The sequence below is a fragment of the Amphiura filiformis genome, chromosome 13, assembly GCF_039555335.1.
Source record: "Amphiura filiformis chromosome 13, Afil_fr2py, whole genome shotgun sequence".
In the NCBI taxonomy this organism is placed as follows: domain Eukaryota; kingdom Metazoa; phylum Echinodermata; class Ophiuroidea; order Amphilepidida; family Amphiuridae; genus Amphiura; species Amphiura filiformis.
In genome coordinates this window covers 40,517,406-40,540,184 of record NC_092640.1, presented here as the reverse complement: position 1 = coordinate 40,540,184, position 22,779 = coordinate 40,517,406, and the positions used below count along the sequence as shown (strand labels likewise).

Below are 22,779 nucleotides of genomic sequence, written 5' to 3'. Positions count from 1 at the left end.
ATGTGTCCTCGGCAGTAAAAGCGTTTAAATAATGGGTTAAAACTGCGCCTCACCCATTATTTACGTTTTACTGCCTCGACACATTATTTTCGTGTAAAGGATCATGCATTACCCTTTATTTCTTAAATAAACACCCCTCAATCATGATACACATGGCTTGATCAACTTATAAACAAAGTCAAGAAGTTAATAAATTAACATGAGCAAGCATTGCATGAGTGAATATAAACATAATAAGAGACCATGTCAAACCAGAGAAGATGCGAAGTCTCATCTTCTCTGGTCAAACAAGGTGGCTATAAGGATACAAAATAAAACCACAACTTGCTAGGGAAACCAATGGCATTATGAGATAATACATCACAAATCAAATAATATAAAAGAATAAATTTTATAAGCCATGCCAGAGGAACCCGTCACAGATACCATGATTGAAGAGGTCTGACCTCCTGAAAGCAGCATGTCAAACTCCCCTCAATCATGCTACACATGACTGAGCCAGCTTATAACAAAGTCAAAAAATTAATAAATGAACACAGCGCAAACATTGCATGAGTGAAAATATAATAAGAGACCATGTCAAACAAGTGGTTATAAAGATACAAAAACACAACTTGTCACGTATTAAACCAATGGCATTATAAATCAAATAATATAAAACATGCCATGCCAGAGGACCCTGCCACGGATATCATTATTGAAGAGGTCTGACCTCCTTAAAGTAGCAGGTCAAACACCCCTCAATCATACTACACATGACCGAGCCAGCTTATAAACAAAGTGTAGAAATGGATAAATTAACACACACAAACATTGCATGAGAGACCATGTCAGACAAGGTAGTTATAAAATTCTAAATTTTAAAGATTTTACTCCTTCCCTGATGATACTAATAGTACCTTCAAGTAATGAATGTTACCCAAAGTACAAAAATATAAATTTAATTTTAACACGCAGCCGTGATGATTAAAGTCAGTCTTAGACATTGCATGTGTCGGAATGAGTGTAATTCAGTGATGATGATCGGCTATTCGGCTAATCTAGCTTAAAAATCGCTTGAAACCATTCTTTTGTGCCAAATAACTTGATAAATATGTCACCACAAATGGCCATTAATTTGATAATTTTAAAAACTACCCTAAGTGAGGATCATTTTATAAAACACCCATTCTTCTAGTAAAATGAGTGTTTTGAAACCCTAATTGGGGATCCTCGTTTTGCTTTTCAAAACCACCCTACATCCGTATTTTCTCTCATGCGGATGCTTACAAGTAAATTCTGAGTGCCCCCGGCCTTAGTTGTTTTATCAAAATGAACAATTTGACAACTCTTTAGACATAATCAGAGCACTTTATTATTTTTTTTATCACCATAGAGCCAAAAACGTGACATTTGACCTTTTCGGTTATGATTCAAGAACGGTACGTCCTAGATATGTCAAATTATACAATTTCTGAATGCTTGAGTGAGTCTAGAGGAATACATTGGAATGGTTTTTAACATAATTTGAACAAGTTTGAAATTTGACCCTGGGATGCAATTTTAGGTGCTCAAAAGTTGTCCTTTAAACAAAGGACTGAGGAACACATATATAATATGTGACGGCAATTATGACATTTTTTTAAATTGTCAAATGTTCATCATTTTGTCACCAACAATATTAAACACAGTCAATCATTACGGTACAGATCAAATGTAACTCAAATATTACACTATTGTCCATGATGATTTTGAAGAACCATTAAAATATACACCATGCTGTTGTTTTAATGTGAGATGAAATATTCTATATATTACATGCCCAACTGAAGACTGATAGCTAAGTATCAAAATAGTTGTCAAATTTCAAAATTCCATTCATATTTCTATTTTTTCTACCCATGACAATTCCAAATAGTAATATAATTTTTGAGACATGCACTGCTTTTGGGTAATTGAAAAAAGTTTAACTTATTTTCACATATTTTTAACCATGCTCGTATGTTGTATTACTTCCTGAAAGGCCTATCAACATTATCAACATAATCCGAAAAGCGTAAAACACCTTAAAATTATGTTTTTCTTGGTAGGTATACTGTATCGTTTCTGTTTTTACACCTTGTAATAAAACCATAGCATAAGTCAATAGCAATTTCCGAAACCTGAAAAACAATCTTCAATTATATTATGTTATTGTTGTATCCATTTTAATATTTAACTCTTCTTAAAATGTTTTTGCAAACACTTTCGTAGCAATTTCCAACTCTGTCGTTTCTCCATATTCAAAACCAAACAGTTTCCCAATATCACCAAATGCCCCACCCATCGACTCGTGCAACCACACAAGGTTCTGAACAGAAACAATATACAACCAGCTACAACCACACAGGTTTACCAAACAATACCACTCTCCATCTAACACCAACATCAGCTAATAACCACAAAACCCGAGAACCGCGAAAGCCGAGAACCTCTCTAGTTGTCTAATATTTTGTATCTTCACAGAGGAACCACTGCAATGTCTGGAGTGTTCATTTTCTGAGTATTTCCTGCTCTAAATTTTGATTATGGTGACTACAGTGATGAGACATGCATCAGTGGCACTGGGATTTCATCTGTTGCTTGTGACATAACTCCCAGGGATGGACTGGTTCATAGATGTGTTGCAATAGAATATGTACTGAATATTCCCAATTATGGTTCATATGGATATGAAGGTAAGAGGCTATGCATCTATGGAATCTTGAAACAATCGAACATTACATACTAGCGCAGAAGATCAAGCTTATGATTCTTACCCATAATTTTTAACGTGCCAATGGACAAGAGGGAGAAAAAAACCACCATTCATCACACACTATAAAGGGAGTAACCCTATTAATTTAGTATATGGAATATCTTCAAACTTATATAATATCAATCATGATTGTATACATGTATAAAAACAGGAGAACATTTTCAGTATAAATGTGAATAATTAGCACAATTAGGGGCTGTGCAATAATTATGAGCTCCCGCTGGGGGTAAAATTTCCAAACGGCTCACCAAAAATCGCTTCTCCCCCCTCTCGGCCCGCCAAAAATCGCTTGCCCCCCCCTCTTGGCCCGCCAAAAATTCTTTGCCCCCCCTTGAATATGGCAAATTTTTGGGATTCCAAATTGCAAACCTTAAATGGTCTAGATGTATGTTGCAAGTGCATCGAGTAGGAAAATTTGCATATTTAAGCGTTTCGTACTGTTTTCCTAAGCCTTTTCAGAGTGTTTTATTAAAAAGGTGCCCCATGAATGCGTGCCAAAAATCGCTCCCCCCCCCCCTCGGCTTGCCAAAAATTGCTTGCCCCCCCTTTTGGCTCGCCAAAAATTTCTTGCCCCCCCCCCAATTTTACCCTCCCCCAGTGCTCATAATTATTGCACAGCCCCTTAGCAAGTATACATATGTAATAGTATGTGTGAATTGCATTGTGGTCCCACATTATTTTACATGCAAAGGTATCAGTGCCATATTCTCCGACCGTATTAAACTTTATTTGAGAAGAAACAGTGACTTTAAGTGCACGCACCTAGAGGGGGGCCCAGGGGACCACTTGTATCTCAGTTGTATATCAACAACGCACAAAAAAGCGAGGAAAAGTGCACATGGTCTATTTTCACAACTGGTCATGATAAGTATGGCGTTTAGGTTATCAAAAAAGCAAAATAAGGATGACTTATTGTACAAACTCAGCACCCAGATGCTGAAAAAAATCGGTAGAAATGAAGGTAAATTTATTTTTAAAATGCTGAAAATGTGTGGTTTTTCAATTTTTTTCCTTCAGGCCTCTATAAATGATCGCTACCGACCTCAATTTGTTGTGGTAGTGAAAGTTTTAGGTGTGTCCAGCACGACTGATAAAATTTAAATACTTGTTTAAGGTAGGACACCCCATAATACTTGCTTTGGGTCCATTTTATCACTAGGATAAATACTTGCTTTGGGTGCTTTTGAAAGTCCTTTTACCGGGTAATCATACAATTTGAAATGAAATACAAGTGGTTCCCCGCCTTAAATTTTCAACAGTAGTGGGAATCAAGACCGTGGCCCACCACATTAAAAAAACAAGCGTACGTACGCCACTGATTTTGAATTCTTCTTTCTTTTTGATTTCAGATCAATATCCAACCACAAGGGAACCTACAACATCTGCAACAGGTATTCCTATATTGTAACATTTCTTAAGGGATCTGGAATGAGCGTTTTGAGTGTTTCGACAGTATTTTTTGTGGGACATGAGAGCACATCAGACATATCGAATTGCATTCTGAATACGAAGAATGTCTTTCTGTTATCAAATAATTTGAATTTTTTGAAATTCACGGTATAATACAAATTTTATGACAAATTATTAAAAGTTGATATTTTTCATATTTTTGATATATAACAGTCCTCGAAGTAAATTTTATAAATTTAATGATATATTCTTAAAGTGTATGTAGCTGGGTAGACTATGCCATAGTCTATTTTTGATAAATAAAAGCATGTTAATCATGATGAAAGCATTCAGTTGAACTCGAAATTATACTGATATTTAATACATCAAAATACTAGTATAAAATTGTTATGAAAAAGTTAATATAATTATATTAGTGACAGTAAAAGTAAAGTGGCTTATATTATTGAATGCAACATATCATAATGTCATAATTGTATTGGCACTTCAGTACTGAACAATTCTGATTTTAGAATCTGCCAGTTTATTAATCGCGAAATTCCAGGTTAAAAATAGACTATGGACATTCAATTAAAAACGTGATTTTGAACAGGCAAAGTCCCTAACACTCACACTGTCAATCATACTTGTTTATCAATCAAATTTAACCGCAAGCAAATACAAGACGCGCTCATTGACTTACTGACGCGTTCATGCAATTACACAACACAAAGGCGGCGTAGGCCACATACTTGTGTACCATGTAGTTATTAATGGTAATGACAGGTACCGGAGGATTTAAACCATAACGAGATCTGGGCGACCAATCACAAGCCAGATCCATTTAAAGATGCATTACATCATCGCCAATTTTAGTAGGCCATATTTCCGACAATCTCACCCATAGCAGCGCATAGACAGCCGTGTTAAGCATGTAAACCGCAATCCAATGTCAGTAGTCCACTTGGGAAGCTAACAAACAGAGGGAGTAGGGTGACTGAAAAGATCAGATGTGAAAATCTATCAATTGTGCACACATTAATTAAATCAGAGTTTTAAGCTTAAATACAATATCCAGAGTATGCACAATGGGCAAGTGGACTACGGGGTAGTCTAGTAGCTGGGAGGAAATAAAGCCGACGATCAATTGAAAATTTTGACCTTTCATACTGAAGATATGGATTTTTTTCCCAAAAAGATCTATAATTTTTTTTGGTGTTTTGGGAAAAAAATCTATATCTTCAATACGAAAGGTCAAAATTTTCAATTGATCGTCGGCTTTTAATTCCACCTACATACACTTTAAATATAAATCATCAGATTTATAAAGTTTACTTCGAGTACTGTTAAATATCAAAAATATCAATTTTTAATGATTTGCCATAAAATGTGTACATGTATTACAATGCGAATTTCAAAAAATCAAAATGATTTGAGACCAGAAGGACATTCTTCGTATTCAGAATGCAATTCGATATGTCTGATGTGCTCTAATGTCCCAAAATAAATACTGTCCAAACGTTCACATACACCACCCCTTAACATATCAATATACACAAGGCGAATAAAGAACCATCACTCACTACAACTTTTTAACATTAAAGGCTTAATGTACGATTTCCTTCAAATTTTAAATTTGTCATTATATACTCAAAATGCTGAAATAATACTAGTAATAATGATTGGGAATGGTTTCTGTCCATTTTGAGCTGAAATAACGAGGTAACGTGAAAGAAACACTGCTTGTTATTTTGGCCGTTTAACACACAGTTCTATGGGCGGACATCAAGTCATAATTTCTTGAATTATGACTTTATGTCGAACTTTGCTCTGTTTACCTACAAACACAACAAATTTGGCAAAATTCCTTTTAGGTGCAAGTTGTAACATGTGTAAACATTACAAATATGCAGGTTTGAAAAATAAATAACCAAATTCATATTATAAGATCGTACATTATGACTTTAAATTACAATGTAAACCAGAGAAGATGAGAATAGATGTAAACATAATATTCATATTCGATAGGCTCGAGAGCTAAATGCAATAACTCCAAGGCAAGTGCAATTATCTTGATGAACGCATTTGCACGAAAGTACATTATGCATCATATACTTTGAGTATATTAAAACAATAGGCAATATTAATCGCTGCATTCATTAGAATAGGTTGAATATTAGGAAAAATATCTTAAATTTTTAAAACACCGTCAGGCCACTGACCATGTAACTGATCAAGAAAATCAATCACTGTGTAAATTAGCTATCAATTAATGGTATCGATTTTGCCACACGTCATACCTTAGTAACTTTTTCACGCATGGATTCCAACCAATTGACTCTAATGTTGTGAACATTTTTATCGTGGTTTGATCGATTTTGACGTCCCATTGGTCCCACTATATAACAATATCAACGGGACTTTTAATAGTTCTGTAATTTGAGCGTTAAAATCTACTTAGGCCTATATTAAAACACACGACAGTGGGATTTTACGATTTGTACAGTATTATAAAGCATGATCATGATAGTATGCGCTAGTGTGTGTTTCCTGTGCGTGTTTATGTTATTTTAGATATAGACCTACATGTATTTCATTTAAAATGCTGAATATTTTGTAATGGTGTCATCTTGTATGGTCACCGCTGTTTTTATTAGCCCTTTTTAATTAACAGAAGCTCGATTATTCTCATTTGATTTTTGATTTATTTGGGTTTATTAATCATAATTTATGGCAATGATAGTTGCAAAATGGAACACAATTTGTAACCTATGATTTACATCATGCGCATGAAACAATACCATAGCCTCTAACCAATAATTATTTTAACACCATATAATTTTTTTCCTACTTTTTTGATGGTATATATATCAAACAGACAAGTTAATATTTATGTGAAAGTAGGCCTAGTATTTCTAGTATTTTAGCGTGCACATATTATCTAAAATGTATTGTTTAGCGTGCAGGTTTCAGATAATGCATTGTTTAGCGTGCAGGTTTATATAATTTGGACTATGAAGGTTAGTTCGCGAATATAATGCACGGAGAAGAATACATTACATAACGGTGAATAGAAATGTGACTAGAAGTATATAGAAGGATAATAAATACATTTTGTAAGATATGTGCCTTGTCGGTTTAGGTATAAACTTATCATCACAAGACCTATGCTTTTCAATTATAATGGTGAAAATAACAACCAAACCTACACAGTTCTACATCCAATCTATGGATGTTGCCAATTAATTGAGACTTTATTGAGCAAGAACTCTATCCACAGGTCCATGCTCTCCCTGAGGTCATGTACTTGAAAGGGTATCCCTAACTATTGAAATCTACAAAATTTTTGTGACAGTGTGGCGCTGACTTGGACATAATTCATATAGGGTAAATATGCCTATTCTCGGTCACTTAATTGCATAATCCAGTATTCTACTAGTCTTGTTTATTTAGTATGTCCACGATACAATTGACAATGTTTACCTTTAATTGTTACAGGTACAATAGTAAGATCGTTTGCCAGGACCTGTGTATCTGCGCCTCCTGACCCAGACCTGTCATTGTTTGGTTCAGATGCCATCGCTTTATTCGAAGATATTGATTTTACTGACTACAACGGAGACTACAGTTATGGAGATACAGGACCGCCAGATGGCATCTTTCTGAGAGTCCACACTTGTGACCAAGATGATTGCACAAGTAAGCTTGTATCTTATAGTGTTATGTGCGTGACAGTACACATATTACCTGTTAATAAAATTAACCCACTAGTTGATAAAATGTCATATCAAGAGAACAAAAATGGGAATACATGTACCTAACCCCCATCTAAACCCTAATTCTACCCAAAATCTAAAAATGGGTTAATGAAGTAATAGCATCACCCACTTCACAAAATTGAGATTTTGAAGAAAGTTCATTATGTTTCTCAGTTCAAATCATGCAGCAGCCGGATCTGATTGGATCAGAAGGCCTGTAATTATTTATAAATTGATTTTCATTTAATATTTCACATTTGCAGCTGACTTTACTCCATGTGCAGACCCAACACAAATCCAATGTTATGACAGCACTGAGTGTATTGACTTGTCACAATTCTGTGATGACCGTGTTGACTGTCCAGGCGGTGAGGATGAGCATGAAGGAGTATGTGTTGGTAAGTAGTTCAGTTCATGGTATTCAAAGACTATAATATTTTGCAGTAAATCTTTGACTAGCGCATTCTACCGTGATGTTGCAAAGTCAAAGCTAACATGTTACGGCACAAAATTTATCCATGAATTACCACTCGGCAACAGCAGATCTCCTCAGCAGCCAATCAGAGACAAGCGTGTTTCAACGCAATAGATACACAATGTAGCTTAACCCTAACGCTCCTGAATACTACAAAATACTACTTGATATATGTGCTGTTCGTGCATGCATCCCACGTGGTGTGATGACGCAATCGCCCTAAGTGATATATAGGCATGGTTTCGCTGGCCAGCGAAGCCCAAGACCCGTGGCAAAGTGCCGCCGACCGAGTGCTTGGCATGCGAGGGGTCTCTGGTTCGAATCCCACCCAGAGCAAACAACTTCTTTCCTTCTTTTGTCTCTTTATTCTTTCCTTCTTTCCCTTCCCGTCACCAAAAAGCCCCTAGGCGGTTAGGGTTAGAATATGCTCTTGTCAAAGGCTTACTGCAAAATATTATAACAGTGATTTGCCAAATCATAAAAAAATAAGATTTGTGCATTTTTGTAATGAGTACATGTATTATGTGTGATAACATTATACACTAATTAATAAGACCAAAAACAATCTACTCCCCATTCCAGAAAGTGCAGCACTAATTTTTTGGGATTAAAAAATATTATCAAGTTCTGCCAAATGAAGCATAGCTCAGTCCTAATCATTCATTTAGTCCTAATTGGAGATAAAAGAAAAAGTTCACTATTTTACTAATTTCTTGAAAAAAGAGCCAAAAACATGCATTTATGGCATGTTTTCTAACAATCGAATCACAAAAATCACAGACTTGGAACAAGTACAAGCATTCAAAATCTTGAGTATACCGAAATTTTGCTCTAATTTTCACTTATGATTGTCGATTGGTTATCAAAATGAAACAAACATGTCTTTTCCAAAAATTAGAATGCATAAACTGAAATAGTCTTAATACAAGTCTTTGGGCTTCATTGGCAGCGCATGCGAAAAACACTCTAGAAACGCATGTTTTTGGCCCTTATTTCCACAAATTGGCCAAATATTCAAATTTGACTTTTATTGGTGGTTAGGATTAATTAAAGGATTAGGATTTAGCTATGTTTCATTTGGCAAAACAGGATAATATTTTTTTAATCCCCCAAAAATTAGTGCTGTATTTTTCTGGAATAGGGAGCAATAAGGGCAAAAATTAATGTCACATTTTAGCCAATGTTGGAGAAGTCTGTCCATAGAGACACTTGTAGCTACATGCTATTGTATGGAGTGTTTTATAATTATCAACAGGTAGAATGTATCACTCATTATGGCAAAGTCAACAGCAATTTAAGCTTAATTCAGAAACATTTCATCTTTAATCTCATAATAGCAAAATCTCTTTTAAGTGTCCTTTTAACACTGCTACTTTTTTGTTTTCATTTCAGTACAATATCCAACTACAGAGGAACCTACAACATCCATAACAGGTATTCTTTTACCGTATATATATAAAACGGTATTTCATACACTCTTAGAGAACCAATGAGAGCTTCCGTTAGTAAATTACTAGCCGTGCATGAATTAGGGTTCATTCATAGGATTGAGGGCATGATCGCTGTTTATGCCCGAGGCGTGATCCGAGGGCATAAATCAACGGTCATGCCCGAAATCCTATGAATGAACACTGTTCATACATAACCAACATTCTGAACATTGTTAGCAATCCAAAACAAATGAAAATAATAAGGTTTACAAGTTTAAATAACATTTTCATACCGTTTTCCTTCAAAAAATTGGGTCTTTGTTAATGCCATTAAAAACTACATAATCATCCAGATTGATGTAATATATAAATCCCAGATTGCACTTGAAGAATACATTGAGATCAACATTGATGTTCATGTTCTTGTCTCAGCCAATGTCATGTTGGTTATGCTAGACATATTTAGCAATGATTGATAACTTGATGTCTTTTTGATGTTTACCAGATCTCTTTAAAATACTGACAGGTAACCAATTCAAAAGTTCTACAAGGAATAGAATAGATACCTCCTGGTTGGAGCAGTGGCCTAGCTAGGGGTTGTGGCACCCAGGGCTAAGGATACATAATGGCACCCCCTGCCCCAACTCTTGACACAATTGCGTGCAGAGCATGAGAAAATTGGCACAAATACCATTAATTAACATGATTAATTTATAATGAAGTTGAATTTCGGTCTTAAATTGATCTTTTAAATGTGCTGAAATGCACGCGAAGCACACAGAAATTTTGACTTTCACTTTGGAGTGGCGCAGAATTGATGCTGAATTGGTCAATTTGGTGCCCCGATGTGGCGCCCAGGGCATGTGCCCCCAACCCCCCTCGTCGATACGCCACTGGGTTGGAGGTCCTTTGGTATACAGGGTTTTTGGGTGCACATGTTGTTGACACTTTCTATCAATCATCTTTACATGCCATTTCAAAGAGTATTTAGTGATGGCCCTTTCACAGAAAACAATCTTTTATTTAAAGCAATAAAATGTGTTGACAGTTAACTAATAGGATTTTAAATTTGACATTCCAGCTCGTATTGTGCATAAGACCCATTATCTTGTGTATTTAATTAATCTGGAGCATGGAAAAATTTGGTCATCTGATACGGACTTCTTTACACTATATTAGTACAGCCAAAAGATCCTGAAATTACCTTTTTTATTCCTGAATCTTTCAGATATAAACAGGAATGAAAATGGTATTATCAGAATATTGGCTAAATAGATTTTAATAGATTTAAACTGGCCAGGATATTGTCTATATTTGTAACTCCATTTGACACAAGAAAACAAAGAACAAAAAACTCACAACTATTTTATGCAAAGACACTGTATTTTGTTCAAAGCCACTTTTACCCACCACCCACATGATACCTTGCATCAGTCGCATGCCTTATTAGGGGTGGTGCAATAATTATGTGTACCCCAGGGTGATGAAGGGGGGTGGCAAAGATTTTATGGCAGGCCAAAAGGGGGAAGGGAAGCATTTTTGGCATCGTTCCTATATTATCTCCTAAAAAGGTGTAGGAAAATGTTAAGAACACATTCAAATATGAAAATTTCCTGCTTGCTGTGCTCGCATTGTATGTTAAGACAATTTAAAGTTTTCAATTTGTATCCCCTCCGGGAGATAGCAAAGATTTTTTGGCACATCAAAAAAAGAGGGCAAAGGTTTATTTGCACATCGAAAAGGGGTCAAAGATTTTTTTTGGCACAGCCAATGGGGGGAAGCGATTTTTGGCACACCACGTTGAGAATTCACCACCCCAAGGGTACACATAATTATTGCACCACCCCTTATTGAACCTGTTTCAGTCCGTCTTGTTGGTGGCAGCAATTCAAATGAAGGCAGAGTGGAAGTATTTTACAACAACGTTTGGGGTACAGTGTGTGATGACTCCTGGGATAATGACGATGCAATGGTGGTTTGTCGTCAACTTGGATTTCCATCTGGTGATGCACAAGCTGTTAGCGATGCTCAGTTTGGAGAGGGAACTGGCGAAATATGGCTGGATGATGTAGACTGTTCAGGATCAGAAAACAGTTTAGGTAAATGCTGGCACATCGGATGGGGAAATCACAACTGCGGCCACTATGAAGATGCAGGGGTGATTTGCCCAGGGAAAGGTATGTATGTTAATTAGCCTGATCTGCAGGCTTTTTAAAGACTACTATTTCATAACAAACATGCTAATCTTGGTAGCTGCGACTAACATTTAAATCAACAAGTAGGTCTGAATACTTCAAAGAAAGAAAGTCAAATTGATGAGTGTGAGCTTATATACTGGATAATTTGTAAAATACATGCCCCACCACATGGTCACAAAGGTCACAAAGAAATATGAAAAGTTGCCAACTATATATGCTGTGGTTAGGCACCAGAAACAAATTTATTTGATCTTTGGATCGACCGTCGACAATGCTTCAATGCTTGCTATTCATAAACTAACAACTAATTAATAAGAATTAAGATGGTATTGGAGGCATTATGGAAGTGCTCTAAGCATGTTTTAAACAGATTAATTGAATTGGGTAAAATACACTGATCAATATGCCTCGTCTTGTTTGGAGCAAATCGGACATACGGTTTCCATAATACATTATTTTATATTTTCTCTGTATCCTATTTTGGTCAATAATCAATATAGTTAATCGAGCTAAAAAGACTGAAAAGGCTCATTAATATGTAATTTTTGTCAATATTTTGCTAAAACTCAATGCATAAATGTTCAGGGTACTTTTATTTTGCATACTTTTGCCTTGAAACTTGGTCAAAGTGTTTCTAATATGTTCTAATGTATTATATAGCCACCCCTAACTTGCATATTTGCATAATTAATAAGCATTTGTGCAAATTAGCTCATTAATTATGCAAATTTCCTAATTTCTAGAAAATGCCTCCAATACCATCTAAATTTATATTGACCAATGTCAATACAGGCAAAGATGCATATGTTATCACAATTAAAAATAGTCAATTAATTAATTTCATAAATAATAAGGATCGACCAAGCATAGATGGTCGAATGAAAGATCAAACTAATTTGTTTCTATTGCCTTACATGCAGTGTATCATCGAATCTAGCGTAGATCCAAGTTTCATGGAAATTGACAATAGCTGTGATAATTTACCCATTTTGATATAAATATGTAAATGATCTACTTAATATGTGCATATGATGATGACACACAGTATGAGCAATACTTGGCCCAAAAACTACCTTCCTACCAAGCTTTAAAATTGTATTCTTAAAAAGCTAAAAAATAATTTTTGAACATTTTGTTACAATTGAATGGGCTAGAGGAACATAATGATTTAAAAATGAACTGATATAATCACTGATACAAATTGTCACAGGATTCATATATCACAGCGCAATATGATTCCTGTTATATAAAAAGTACCAGAATGATTTCATTCTTAATTATTGACATCTAAAGAGACACAAAACTACTTGAGCCGAAGTAAATAATTTATAGGTACTTTCAGTGATTCTGACGGAAGTGTAAAAGTTTTGACAAAAACAAAACAAAATGACAATGTTGAATGATTAAATATTGAGCACTATCTGCATGGAATACCTGGTAAAATATGATTGATTTTATGTCATCAAACATTCATTAGAACCTAAACATTACTGGAAATAGAATGGGAATAGATTAAATAAAGAAGATATGTTACATCAAATATTCTAGCTACAGTCACTAAGAAGTCTGTCGGGTTCTTTACTGTTAAAATAAAAATGAATTATGCCTATGTGTTATATACTTTGTAAAGCTTTGATATAAAATTCCTTGGGTAAGCAATCATTCAAGCCAGGCCAGTGTATTAATGCAGCGCTATATTAAAAAGGAGAAAATACATCCTGCTTTCCTCTTTGTTAAATGTTATGTAATTGATCTGATGATGACACTTGCCTATAGACTCAGCTAGATCATTGAAAGCTTGGTCCTCTGATTAGGAAAGATTATGTTCACATACAGATCTTAAATTAATTTAAACTATTTTTGTTATGTTTTCCACCTTTTTTTGAAAAACAAACAAAACAAATAAAAAATTCTTTATTGTGAACCTCTGAGAGGGGATAGGTGATGAGCCCTCCACCAAATTTAAAACCAAAAACATTAAAAAAAAATCAATGCAAAACCACTTTCAGTCATCCCCAAGATAACTCTTCATAACATGCATTATTTTGGACCTGTTACAGTCCGTCTTGTTGGTGGCAGCAATTCAAATGAAGGCAGAGTGGAAGTATTTTACAATGAAGCTTGGGGTACAGTGTGTGATGACTCATGGGATATTGATGATGCAATGGTAGTTTGTCGTCAACTTGGATTTCCATCTGGTGATGTACAAGCTGCTACCAATGCTCAGTTTGGAGAGGGAACTGGACCAATATGGTTGGATGATGTCAGCTGTTCAGGATCAGAATATGTTTTACATGTAGATGAATGCAGTCATAATGGGTGGGGAGTGAGTGACTGTGCCCATAAGGAAGATGCAGGAGTCATTTGTCCTCCACAAAGTATGTACTCTAATAGGTTCATGCCCAGAATGGGGGAGGGATTCAAATTTGGTTTTAGTTTGTAAGAGTCTCCGAGAATTGAAAACGTGCACCAAGGAAATTTAACCCATTAGCATACATGAAATCCAAATACATTTGAGGCAAACTGGCATATATAGTTTTCCCAAATTACAAGCATGAAACTTTAAAAAAAATAACACATCCGTCCCATCTATGCATCAAAATTTACATAGTCGAGTAGATAACCCCAAAATTTCACCCTAAGAGTAATGTTGGTTGTGACTGTCATATGTTTACTTTTAATAACAGTTTCAGGTGCATAGATGAAGAATTTGCAGGGGTACAAATTTGCAATCAATTGCTGGATCCTGTTTAGGGTTTTTTTGAGAACCTTTGGTTCTTGTCAAAACTAGGCTTTCTATTACAACAGTAAAATTTAAGTTTTTATATTAAATCCTGAAATCTCTGATCGAACGATGGCTAGCTTGTGCGTGTGAGCTCATGTGTGCATGTATCATTGAATCGGTGACATATAAACTGTGTTCATATATCCCTATTCGTCTTACGTCTTATTTATACGTTCCAGCTGCATAAAAGACAGCTGAATAATACATGTAATACCATCGGCGAGGTAATTCACACATTGTATAGGCGCTGAATTTTCTTCGTTTTACCTCATTTATTTGGCTCAAAATTTAAAGGGAATAATGTGATCAGTGAAAACTAACATTTGAATAAGCTTACATAGGAATCTATCCTTTATGCACATCACATATTATTGCTTTAATTTAACACATTCGATTGTGTTTCACTCTTCAGAGAGGAATCTATTTCTGCCATATAATGTAGCTGGTATATATGACTACAATCTCCGATACGACCAAGATAGCTACGCTATGAGTTATCGCAATGAGTACATATCATATTCTCTGTCGCCTCCATCGGGGTTCCCATTTGGAAAAAATATCTTCAGTAGCCTTTATGTAAGTATAATTTCCTTAATATGTCTGATGTTGGTAATAAACTCCTCAACAACAGTTTGGAAAGTTTTTTCAAGCATCTGTATCTCAAATTATTTGTGACATATTCATATCGTGTTGCATATAACTGGATAGCTACAATACTCCCGTTTACAATGACACCCCATTTGAAACAATAACATTTTTCACGGCTGAGTACACGCCTTGTCTCAAAACGAATTTGCCAAATTGACCATTATTCTGTGCAGCAAGCTGCAATTCCATAACTTCACAATCTGGGACCTAATGTAATCCGCCAAGATGACACCGCTCGCCCCACATAGCCACGGTAGTCAACGACTACCTACAGAATATGGGAGTAGAGTCAAAATGGCCTGCCATCAGCCCAGACCCGGGGGCCAGACATCAACCCGATTGAACACTTGTGGGACCAGCTTGATCGTTCTGTGCGTGCCAGAGAAGCCCATATGCAACCACATTGAATGACCTGCGACAAATCCTTGTTGAAGAATGGAATTCCATCCCACAGTAACGTGTAACCAGGTCGGTGAGCAGCATGAGAAGAAGGTGCCTGACTGTTGTGGCTGTCTGTGGTTTTTCCACCTGCTATTGAGGTTAGTGGCTAGCTTTGTTTGAGCACAGAATAATGGTCAATTTGGCAAATTCTGTTTGAGACCCCACTACATTCACAAGGCGTGTACTCAGCCATGAAAAATATTGTTGTTTCAAATGGGGTGCCATTGTAAAGGGGAGTATTGTAGCTATCCAGTGACATGCAACACGATATGAATATGTCACAAATAATTGAGATACAGATGCTTGAAAAACTTTCCAAACTTTTGTTCAGGAGTTTATATCAAGCAGATAGCCTGTTATGATGTTTTTCGAGATGCTTGCTGGAAAAGCAATTGCTGATTTTATTGATCACACATTCACCTCAAGTGTACACATAGTGACATCAGGGTTTTTACGTAGTATATGCTTAGCAGGATTAGGCTAGTGCACCCAACTATGACCTGCGAAATATTTACCTATGTCCCGAGTTGTTAAGATTAATTGCTATTTGTATCATTTTGCTTGGAAGGTATAGATTTTCTTAGAGAGCTGTATAGAGGTTATCCGTGTTCTATAAGCTGCATATCCTACCAGCGACTCCTATACCTTGTTTAGGACTTTCAAAAGAAGTACCTGCATGTGCAACCATGACTATTTCAAAATAGCCCGCCAAAGTCATGCAGGTAACTCCGAGGTCGTGCCTTGAATTAGTTTGAATGAGGAATACTACGGAAACCAGTGCCTTTTGTTAGAAGTCACGCATGAGTAAAGTGGATAACCTCTAATGGGTGACCAAGCCAGTCAGCTATTGACAATAGACAGGTGGAAACGATATAATATCAATCACCAATATCATTTCAGAGCAAACCCAAAGACTCGTAAAATTTGACCTTGTTGACCATTTTCTATACTTTCCTTTATTCAAACATGTTATTATTTTTGTGAGCTGGATGTGTAAAGTCACTTAAAATAACATGAAAATCACAGTTTCACCACTTTCTTAACAGTAATTGACAGAATGCCTTGCAGAATTGCTTGGCAATTATTTGATTGCTTTGATGCACTAAAGTGGAATGGCCCCTAAGAATCCTGATCTTACACCTCTAGATTTCTTCTTTTGGGACTATCTGAAATCAAAGGTTTTCGCAAGTCCTCCTGCAGACATTGATGAACTCCAGAGAAACATAATTGTTAAGTTGACATATCCTCAGGCAGGACTTCGATTACGCGACTGCATTTTTACTCGGCTCGCGCATAACTTTATGGAATATACTGAAGTGTTTTTTGATATATGCTTGATAGTATTTAGTGGTGGGTATAAATGGTCATGTTTCTGTAAGCTCATGTTGATAAAAGTTTAATAGACACTAGCATATACGCACAGACTGCAAGAGACTTTTTTACAAATCCAAAAAATGCCAATTTACATGTTTTTCAAGTATATGTCAAAATCCTGACTGGTTTATTCTTAGAACCACATTATTATTTGTGTTGTTATTGATATATTTAGATTACTGCTGATGGTCTTATAGTGTTCCAAGAAACTGACACATGGTGGAAAAATAGCTACCCATATCCATTTGGAAGTGACTTGAGTTCAGATGATCCGGAGGCTGTAGTAGCAACATTCTGGACAAAAGCAGATTTCAAGAAGGGTGGAAATGTCTATTACAAAGTGAGTGATTGAAGGATTTGCTAGGTTGTAAAAGTGGATATGGTGGATATGCATGCATCCACCTTATGGGATGTACATTATTCCATGTACACCGTACACCGGCCACAGAGGGCTCCGAGAGGAAAATTGTTTTACTCAATTTGTACTTTAGTGAAGTGTTATATATCCTGCAAAAATCAAGGCTTTAGGTGCTGGATTTGTGATAAAATCAAGAGATTTTTTAATAAAACAACATGTCCGCCCTGTTAGGATGAACATATTATGTAATTTGGCAACGCAAGCGAAATATATCAGCATCTGCATTGATCACTATATTTCAGCATGCTTTATTTTATTAATGGACATAAAATTGTAATAATATTGCGACAATACCTCAAAATGAATGTAACAGTTAAGTTTACGTTATGTTTTTAAAGTGCAGTGTCAACAAGTAGGTAAATGTGTTAACATGTATATTAGTCCTGAAATAGATGCATTTGTAGGATTGTAGAAATTAGACTTGATTAGATTTTTTGATTGACAAATCCAAAAATACTCCCGATGTCCCTGTTGACTAAGTTACTAGAGAAAGACGGAAACCAACAAACTCGACTGATCAGAGAAGCTATTTGGATTAGAAGGCGGGGGAACAAAACAGTCAACAGGGACATCGGGAGTTACTCTCTAGACCATGTATATGATCCACTAATCTTATATGAGAAAATTGCCGGAAGCAGCGGTCAATCCCACAGGAAAAGTGGATCCCAATGGTCATTTTGAAGAAGCCATCAGCCAAGATGGCGAAAGTCTAAAACTAGTGAGTATTTTTGGATTTGTCAATCAAAAAATCTAATCAAATGTATATTAGTGTTTGCCTTCATTTACCTGTATTTTTGCTTTCAATATTTTATTTGTATTGCTGATCTATCTATATGCATGTATGTATGTATGTATGTATACATATATAGGATTACGACTTATTTCGGTGTGACTGGTGGGATAATTGTGAAGAAATATTTGAAGAAGTAAACTCTCGCATCCAAGCTGCTGATAATGGGACATATGCTGATTTTGAAGCTACATGGGCCTTAGTGGTGACCTGGGAAGATATGCCTGAAATAACATCAGCTTATAAAACTGACAATGTAAGTAATGGTCTTATCATATTGTTATGAATTCGGCAGACGGCCGAATCCGGATTCGGCTTTTGGTTAATTCATTTTACGCATTCATTACATTTGAATTTGAGAATACGGGATCAATGCTATACATAATAGAGGGCAGCATATCAATTTTATAACGGAGATCAGATGATAACAGCATAGTAAGTATTCAAAAGAGGGCGGCATACAGGGATAGCTAACGGTGACTCACAGTACAGTCAAACACGATAACCGTCAGGCCCTGATAACCGTTAAAAAATCGATATGCTGCCCTCTATAGGTAAAGCATTGGTCCCTTGTTCTCTAATTCAAAAGTAATGCATGCCAAAAATGAATTTACCAAAAGCCGAATCCGGATTTGGCCGTCTGCCGAATTCATAACGATATATGTAACCATCCATAAATGGGCTGTAATGTTGACAGAGAGCTTGTTTTGAGATGCAGTCCATTAAAATTCTTTAAAAAAAAGCATTTTATAGAAAACAAATGATTTCTTAATTCACTCTTTTACCTAATTTTAAAATGCCGCCAACAAGCAACATGGACATGAAATATATTATTGTAAAGCTTATTTTGAGGAGAAGTCGGTTTTAGTAAAAACCTCAATATTACAGCTCATTTGTGGGGTACAGCCCATTCAGTGTCTAAGAGGATATGATAAAAATAACCCTTTGTTCATATTCTTAACTCTAAATGATTATATTAAACTTGCATAATGCAGGAGAAAGAAGAACCATGCATTACACACTGTAGCACATTTTTAACATGGAATTACAATGTAAACATAAAATGCATGATTTTAGGCATATTTTATTCTGATAATGCTAGTATTCTTTTGAATATTATTATATTATGATTTGCGGCAAAAGCATAATTAATTTGATAAGCTTGTGCGCTGGTTTAATATTTGAGTGTTTCTATGGTACAGTGTATGTGACAGTATATCCTTTGTTTTTAATTACATAATTTTTCATAATACCAATGAAACATACCAGAATTTAGCATTTTACTGGCAACCTTTTCTACTTTTCTTCAAATTTTGCTACTTTTATTGACAAGATTGATCAGAAGTTGCTTGTATATTTTAGTGTTAAATTGCAAACCAGTTCAGGGCAAATACTAGCAACATCGCTAGCCACAAGTGAAATGCTTGTAGCGATATTTATCTGATAATCTTATCTTGCCATTATTCCTCTACTAGACCAACACTTTCCAATGTGTTCTAGCAACAGACGGCCTACGCAGTTTTGCATTTTTCATCTATGAAGACGACGGTATGAAATGGCAAGCACTTGAACAGAGGAATGCTGTCATTGGATATAACTCATTGGATTCTACAGGACCCAAGAATTTGCATAATGAATTGGTGGATAAATACAGACCTGATAAGGAAATGGGCAACTTGGGAGAGCAAGGTACATATGGGATATCAAAACTTTTCTGTACAATATTCTAACTGCACCAACTTTATATAGGCCAATATGATCATAATATCTCATGTTAACAGGCTGCTTCACCCAGCAATCTGTTGCATTGATGTGAAGTGCAATTCCGGTACATGCGTGTGCATGCCCGTTATTTACCCTAGCTAATACACTGTATGTGTATGGTGTTGTTACAAACAAGCAGGTTGTCTTCACCGACACCCAACGTAATTGTTCTCATCGCCGTCTAGCAGTTGTGACATCGTCCCGCCCTCGCCTATTTCATAAAACGTTGCAATTGCTCAGTAGGCGTAAATTGGCATCCACAGTGTCGAACTGGAATGTAGACTATTGTTTCCAAATTCAACAGCTTTGTTCATGAGAAATAAAAGTACAGATCATTTCTTCCCATATATGAGGTATAAAAACAAATTTTGTGTAATTTTTAAACTTGTAACCTTTGCAGCTATAATAAAGTCATTGAGAGTAAACTTTTGACAACCACGTTCCTAATCATTAAATAGTGTAAAAGTAACTTTAAATCAATCCCTTGCATTCACTTTGAAGGTTACTGGTTATTCCGGTTAGATGACAATAATCTTGAAGATGTCAACCCCAGCAAGTACTGTGAGGAATGGGCCAATGATCAGCCATCATGGACAGCTAACATCTCTGATTGGATCAATCCATGTCCATGTTCAGTTGCACAAGCTGAAGGCGATAGTCGCTACACAACATGCGAAAGAATATCTTTAAATCTGGACGGTTTCAATGAGCCTGGTAAGAAATGTGAATTTTAAATTTGATGTTTAATTCCATTTTTTCCATCCCAAAATATTCCTGTAAGGTTGGGCCTGCATTATGTTCAGTTATTGTGTTATATCGTGGCCTTGAGCACCCAGTTCTATTCAATAGATTGATGTCAGGGATCCCAATTCTTTTTGCATACCTTTCCCTTACCTTTGAAAGACAGTGACAACAAGAACAACTCTACATCCTTTCCTTTTTCCTGGTTTCAGTCTATTAATTTATTCTCAAAACCAAAATCTAAGGTGCTGACAATTTTGTGTTGAAGATCGATGTAGTGACAAAATCAAATTGACACCAAAATTTGCCAATTTGTACCAATAATTAGACCATTCCTGCATCGTTGGAGACAATACAATGTTTTAACTTGTACCCAGCAAGTTGAAGTATTTAAACTCTCCAAATGACAACTCACCATATTTGTACTCTCTAAATGACCCTCCCCACTTCAAAGTACAAATATTGATCCCCCATTAATACATCAACTCATATTGCTGAAGGGAACAACTCACCATACTTTAACTCTCCAAGTTACAACTCACCATATTCGTACTCTCCAAATGACCCTCCCCACTTCAAATTACAAATATTTATCCCCCATTACTACATCAACATTATGTAGCACACCACATCCCAATTGGTTAATTTATCAGATTTAATTTCTTTGATTGTGTAGCACTAGCAGTGCAGAATATAATTATAGAATTTTTGTAGTGTGCACATTGTTTACAATTATTAACATGTATTGATGTTTTCAATATAAATGTTGGACTCATGCATTTGCTGTTCCAGCTGAAAATGAAGTTGAGTGTTACCAGCAATTATGGTCGACTTGGATACCATCTGGAGGTTGGGAACAGGATTGGTGGCAAGTTTACAACTTAACATGGTATACTATTGGTGCTCGCTGTACGTATAATTCAGAAGGTGCCCTCATTACAGGCTACGAGGATGTTTGGGGCAATAGCAATGCACAGCTCTACCATGGTGATCTTGGAGGGTTTTACTATTCGTCTCCATATGCTACTAAGAGAGATTGGCAAGGTAAAATAAAATGTTAAAATAATACAGCACCTTTCACATGTATCAAAGCGCTTCACATTTATTTCATTAGAAACTATCAGCTGCCACATAATCCCCAAGGCATGATCATACCTTTGGACAGCCCTCAAAGGACAAATTCATAACAGCTCTCCATTTCACTCCTGGGGAGATCCAGAAGCAATTGATGTAAAGAGCCTTGCCCATGTGCACAACATGATGGCACCTCTGGGGGTCGAACTTGTAACCTTCCTATTGTGAGGAGGAACCTGTACCCCTGCGCCACCGAGCCCCTAAGATAAGCAGTTATTATGTGTCCAGTGTTTGATAGAGGATAGACTGCCGAATATTAACTTGTCTACATTGTATATGTTAAAGTCATAAAAGCCTTTTGGGTTATTCTTTGCCAAATATTATTATAAGAATGTTTTCTGGTCATTTTATACCAAACTAATGAGGTAATATGAAAGAAACTCACTTACTATCTTAGCCACTGTGATGTTTTATGAGGGATTTAAAGTCATACAAATAAAATGAATTTGACTTAATCCAATTACATGTAGGTGAAGTTGGGATATGTGTAAACATTACAAATATGCTTAAACATTAGGTTTGAAAAAAAAAGAGCAAACTCAGTTTAAAAGATTGTACATGGTGGCTTTAAGTGAAGGTATTTCCTTTTGTGAACACTGTCAATGTGTAATAGAAAGGCTGGCTAACTTTGAATCCATGGTAAAATACCAAGTCCTTT

At 35.9% G+C, this 22,779-nt stretch overlaps 1 protein-coding gene across 1 annotated transcript in view; it reads left to right on the top strand.

Moving 5' to 3' along the window:
• The window catches only part of LOC140167658 (uncharacterized), a 105,873-nt gene that overhangs the window by 21,337 nt on the left and 61,757 nt on the right, over positions 1–22,779 (top strand). The window contains exons 12-20 of the mRNA XM_072190954.1: positions 9,791–9,832; positions 11,694–12,005; positions 14,087–14,404; positions 15,224–15,387; positions 17,450–17,614; positions 18,562–18,738; positions 19,958–20,171; positions 20,748–20,960; positions 21,780–22,031. Coding sequence (XP_072047055.1) covers positions 9,791–9,832; positions 11,694–12,005; positions 14,087–14,404; positions 15,224–15,387; positions 17,450–17,614; positions 18,562–18,738; positions 19,958–20,171; positions 20,748–20,960; positions 21,780–22,031 — 1,857 coding nt within the window. The remainder of the gene's footprint in view (positions 1–9,790; positions 9,833–11,693; positions 12,006–14,086; positions 14,405–15,223; positions 15,388–17,449; positions 17,615–18,561; positions 18,739–19,957; positions 20,172–20,747; positions 20,961–21,779; positions 22,032–22,779) is intronic.